The sequence below is a fragment of the Harpia harpyja genome, chromosome 1 (assembly GCF_026419915.1).
Source record: "Harpia harpyja isolate bHarHar1 chromosome 1, bHarHar1 primary haplotype, whole genome shotgun sequence".
Taxonomy (NCBI): Eukaryota; Metazoa; Chordata; class Aves; order Accipitriformes; family Accipitridae; genus Harpia; species Harpia harpyja.
Window position 1 is genome coordinate 50,415,719 of NC_068940.1, and position 6,000 is coordinate 50,421,718.

At 42.9% G+C, this 6,000-nt stretch overlaps 1 protein-coding gene across 1 annotated transcript in view; it reads right to left on the bottom strand.

The window, feature by feature from the left end:
* Window positions 1-5,263, bottom strand: part of STAC (SH3 and cysteine rich domain) — a 74,431-nt gene extending 69,168 nt beyond the window's left edge. Inside the window, exon 1 of the mRNA XM_052793166.1 lies at window positions 4,771-5,263. Coding sequence (XP_052649126.1) covers window positions 4,771-4,878 — 108 coding nt within the window. The 5' untranslated portion in view covers window positions 4,879-5,263. The remainder of the gene's footprint in view (window positions 1-4,770) is intronic.
* Between the last annotated feature and the right edge of the window lie 737 nt (window positions 5,264-6,000).

Sequence of the window (6,000 nt, forward strand, 5' to 3'; positions counted from 1 at the left end):
TTAACACCTGGTTTTGAAACCTCACGTAAGCAATATTGCTCTATTGGACTAGCAGAACAGGGGAAAGTAAGTTCAATCTTCTTGACCAATGTGGGGATATACAGGAATGAAGTCTACATCTTGAACTTCAAAGTTTAATGCTTTTCTTGGCTTGCTACTTTTCATCAACTTCCACTTCATGTCCTACATATCAGGTTAGCTAGTGTTTGAACAATTGTGCTACATCTCCTGAATTGCTATACCTGAATTTGAATATAATGGTCTGCATTTCCCTGAATACTGGCCACTGGATAGTCAGTGTATGGAAGTGTCAGACTGAGACAGACTCATTTATTTTGTGAAATACATAGTCCAGATGCCATATTTATTTGGAGGTTTAGCTTTTTCTTTAATTTATTTTTCAGCTATTCAACTTACCTAACTGACCCAAGTGTAAGCAATTTGTTAGGTCCATGAAACTGGTTCAAAGCTATGATAGCTTGAAGCTATCACGCCAAAGATGCATGACTGCAGTACATCACAATTACAGCTGGACTTTATAAAAAGTAGATGGAAATGGGCAAAGCTGTGAAAAAAACCTTTGGTCTTCACAGATATCCACTGATATCTACAAATAAGTAACTTTTGCATGACAGATTGCAAATGGCAGGGGCAGGGACATACCCCTTCCGGGATGTATGGCAGAGCCTGGAAGATGTTTAACATACTTGAAATGAAACACTAATAGCTTGAAGATCAGCAGTGCTGACCAGCCCTGCTGGTACTAGCTCAAATATCACAGATGCTCAGCGCACCCCCCCAAACTTAAAAATGGTAAGGGAATTTTCTAAGATATACCCGATTGTCTATGAATACTCCCAGCCATTATTCACAATACAGCAATAATGACTTGACTCACACCTAAAGAAATCAGCAGATGGGCTCTTTCCTCTTCATATAGAAATGTCAGTTAAATCTAAGAAGGATAAAAGCTAACAGACTTACATGCCAACTATACCAAAACATAAAGAAATATTGCCAGGTGTAGCAATCTTTTCTTTAGACACATATTCCTTCAAATTTTAGGGTTTTTTACTAAATTCCAAGGTATCTTTACATAAGAGACATCAGAAATATGATCTTTGATTGCTGGCACCAGATTTCTGCTTATATTGCTAAGTTAGTGATTGTACAAGTGTGCAGTGTGTCCTTAATTGCTACCACCAGGAGGAAATTTTCCCTTAGGATTCATTAGCTAATGACTTCCTCCCTTGCTGAGCTGTAAATCTACAAAAGTCTTTGGCAAACTGGTAATTTGCCTTCTTGGAAGCCAGATGTGAAGGACCCAAACAGGTGGGAGCCATAACTACAAGCATATGAATGTAATAAAATTAGCAATTACATATATTTGTATGGTACCCTCATAAAGTTATTCTCCTAGTAAACTTTAAGTATCCACTCAAGTCATACTTAGGTGTGAAGTAAATGCTTTCAAGAGCCAATAAATTAATTTAATAAATGAATTATTAGGTTTGCAACATTCTTAACCATTCAAGCTCTAGGGTTTTTAGCACAGTAGCAGTATACATAGTGCTACAGGCTTAGTTATAGCATGTTTGCTACCCTTCAGACACCTATTTGAAATTATATTAATGAGACAGTACACTGGAGGTACTATGTGTAAAGTACTTGAGGACACATAATCCAAAAGACACAGTCACGTTATATAGCAATATATATACTATGCCATAAGGCAAACATGTACTTGGAACACACAAATGGATTTGCTCTTAGGGCCCAGGAAATGTGGTGAATTGAAAGTGTATTTCAATGTCCTCATTCTGAGCAGTAGTACTGAAGTCCAGGTGTTAAGGTGCTCATGAGGAGGAGGACATGCATGAGTCTAGTCTTTCAGCTTTCAGCATCCGGGTGTGCTTACCTGTAAATATGCTCCTAATCCACAGGAAAAGGTGGTGGGAGGCTTTAGCATTTATTAAAGAGTGAGCTGCTTCCCTGTGACAGGGGTGTGTGACTAACACGAGAGTAATTCTTCTAAATTTCTGCAACTTGGTAGCAGCCTGAATTTCTGCCTCTCAAACTCACGCTAGTTGGGAATTGCAATTTCTCCTCCTTGTCATCTTCTGAGTACAGGCTGGAGTGTGCTGGATAAAACTCTTTTTCTGGACTGGTACTACAAGGCACTATGTGCCACAGTTGTCTACGATTACACAGGACTGGAAGCAAGCTTGCTACATTAGTGCTACATTAGTTTTTCAAAACTGTTTTGCCACGGAAATGTTTTCAAATGCATTTTGAAGGCTGCTATTATCCATGTTGTTTCTGTTCCTATATTTGGAGTCATAATAGTGTTTTGCCACAGAAACAAGTCATTGTGGGGTAATTAGATACTGCACACACTGTTCTGCAGTAACTGCAGCAGACACGAACTTGTTAACCTATGCAACAGAGAGTACCTGAAGAAAGCTTAGGTCTCTCTGAATGACAGGATAGCTCCCTCAGCAGGGGACACTGCGGGATAAAAGCTTGCACACAGGCCCTTGGCATGCACTGACTTATGCCTTTGTCAGTCTTTAGCTTCCGAAGTACATCAATTCTCTTAGAAAAAAAAAACCAAGCACAAACAACATCTTTATGAAATCACTGAGAATTTTTCGATCCTGCTGTTTACTAGCACCAAAAAAAGAAAGCTTATCTCATTACCCCAGTGATCAGAAGGTTCTTTTGACTCCATCTACTGAAATGGCAGTACAGCGTGCTTTCTGATCGTATTTGCCATTCTAAAATGTATATACGCAGATTATATGTTTACTAAAAATATCTGTATGCAAGTAACGGCATCAACTGCACAGTCATAGCTTTTGCTTATTCCAGCATATCGCTTCAAATGCTCACAAGACTGGAAAAATGGATGATAATATTTGATTATAAACCAGTTTGTAGCCTATTTGTTCTCTGGCCAGATGTGCCTAATTCCTGCTGTCATCCTTGTGAGTGCGTGGATGCACAAACAGCAAGAAGAAACCCTACATGCAGCACTTCACTTTCTCTCAGTTTAGGATTCATGCTGGTCAGTTCGTCCTGGGCCCAGTGCTTTGTGACCCAGTGGGAAAGTCCCTCAAGCACCATCGTCATGAAGTGCCTGACCATGTCAGTGGCACCTCGAGCTCCATAACCACTTGCCCAGCACTGAGTGAGGACCATAGCTGGGAGCACAGAGCCCACCAGGCCCTATGCACAGCCTAGCACACGTGAGGAGCTGGTGCTAGCAGTGCAGTGAAGGCTCCAGTTACTTTTGGGACCTCACTGGGGGGGGGGCTGAGCTTCCCACTGGCCAAATAACAATTCAGCAGTTCCAGAGAAGTGGTCTCGGGGGGGGATCTAGGTACCGATCAGCTGGATCCTTTTAGAGCCTGGGGTTAAACCAATAACCCATTTACTTTTCATTTCCCATTAAACAGGAAGATTGCAGCAGTGTCCCAGTAGTGCTGAATGTGTACAGTGAACAGTGTATGCTATTGCTGCTGGGAGAGCTCTTTTCTTTTAAAGAGGCTGTTTTACATAGGGAATACCTTAGCTGTCCTCCTTGGAGTATAGCATCTAATTAAAAAAAAAAAAAAAATCTCAAAGCCCACGTCAGAACTCTGCCCACACAGACAGATAATTTCGACTCACTCTCCAGAAACCTAGCTATAACTGTGGAATAACGTAGCAGTCTTCCCACGTTAGACCCAGGCAGCCACTGCCTTTAAACTTGGGCCAGCACAAACCTTCCCTGTCAAGTAGCTGTTTTGCTCATACAAAACACCTTCTAAGGCTCTACCCAGCTGTAAGCTCCTAGTGACGAGGACCTCCCTATTTTCACATGTTTACACAGCACATAGCATCACTATGAAGTTCACAGGAAGATCTGTCAGGTGCTATCATGATATCAATCATAAGTAAGTAATAGAGGATCAGTAAAAGCACGTTATCCACATAGGCTGCAAGGAACATTCATTATGTAAGGTTACTACTTCTCTCTGTTTACCTCTCTATCTTCCAAGTAACACACTGGCAGGCAGAAAAACTTTTCATATGCAAGTCAATTAAAAATTCAGAGGTCATGCCATTTGAGCTGGAAGTTGGTTTTCAGTAAGGTGAATTGAACCACATTTAAAAATTAATAAATAAATAAAAGGCTGTGAAAAAAAATATCCTTTCCTGGGTGTTGTACATAAAGATTATTGTGCCAAAACTGTCACTTAAATCCTGTTTCAACTGCTGGCTCATTAAACAGTGAAAGTTCACTGATGGGTCTGCCAGAGAAGGTGAGGCAGGTGAAACACCCCAAGCCCCCAGACAAAATTATCTTCTCTGAACCTGTGAGAAAAATCAATCTTTCCAACCATGAACGAAACCCTTTAAGTGATCTGATGCTTGGTGTGAAAATAGCTAACAACATCTATTAGCATCGATCCCCTCCCTGAGCCCCACCACTCCCCCAGGCCCTTACTTCAATAAGGAGAAGAAAACATGAGCAAAAATCCCCCAAACCAAACATCTCAAAAGGCAGGTATTTCCCCAGTTCAGACTCCTGAGCTGCCCAGGTGACAGGGAGAATTCAGGAGCAGGAGTGTCAGAGCAGGCACCGCAATCAGAGGTAGCTCATAGCACTCTACCACTGATCCTGGCACAGGGCTCCAAATAAAAATCAAAGCAACACATCTCTTTTCAAAACAAAGAAAGAGTGAAAAAAAAAAAAAAAAAAGATCTCAGTCTCTGAGTACCTACCTTTGATTCCTGGCTGGTAGTTGATGCTGGAGAGGGGGGCTGCTCCACTTCATTCTCTTTCTCCACACCATCCACACTGACTTCATTCGTGCTGCTCGGAGGAATCATTTTACCTCTAAAACACTGCTACTATCAGGCAAAAAGCTACAGACCTTTCTTGCTTTTTTTTCATTTAATGTCCTCTTTCTTCTCTGCTCTTCTAGAGCAAATGAACTCCAACCGATTGGTTTCACTACATTTGCAAGACTAGAATTCTCTGGATTTTCTTTTTTTTCCTTCTCCTCCTCCCCCCCCTCTTTCTCCTCTCCCTCCTTCCTCCCTCCCCTCCCCTATGTTCTGATGCGAGGGGGGTAAGTTATCGATGGCTCTGTAGGTCAGTTGTGTGCCCGCTCCTGTGTTTTCCCCGATCCTCCTCCCCTCTGTGTAAAGCCCGGAGGTGTGGAGCAGAGTCGTGACCGTCAGCCCTGCGATCAGAGGGGAGTGAGCTGAAGCAGAAAGCCTGAGCCAAACACGCACTCACACACACACACACAGGGCACTGGAGGGAGGAGTTGTATTTCTAATGCTGTGAATAGCTTTGGAGGAGCATGTGCGATAGTAGTGAAAGAAAGTAACGTGTGCATGCACACACACACACACATGCACACAGAGAGACAGGCAGTGTATGTGAGGTTTGGAAGCATTTTACCTTTTAACAGGCTAGAGAAGGCAGATTTTGAAGGGCAACTTTATATTCTTATAAGTCTTTTCCTGAAGAAGGACTCTAGAAACAGAGAAGAAAAATGAGTCTTCCCTTACCTTGTCCCAGAGAAGATTATTTAAAATCCTAGCTACCCAGTGTCTCTAAAGCTCCCACCTTGCCTTAAATCCCAAACTTGCTAGCAAGTGACAGGACAGAGTCAGGGGAGAGTCACCTGTGGATCCACGTGTTTGTTGCTCCCCTCCCAGGCAGGGAAGCCCAGCGCTGAGCCATGCACACACAATCGGGGTCAGCAGGAGCTCCCGCTACTGTGTGCATCCTATACCTGTAGGTTGTCATAGTGATAACACTCCATCGGGCAGCAACAGAGCAGAGGCAGCCATCGAGAAGGGCCTGCTGGCTTCCCCCAGTGCTGTCATTCCCGAGGATGCGGCACCTGAAGTCATGCTTGGGGCTGCGGTAATACCAGCAGAAGGTCAGCACGACTTTGCTGGCTGGCTCAGATCGCTTTATATTGCTTGAGTTTTTGC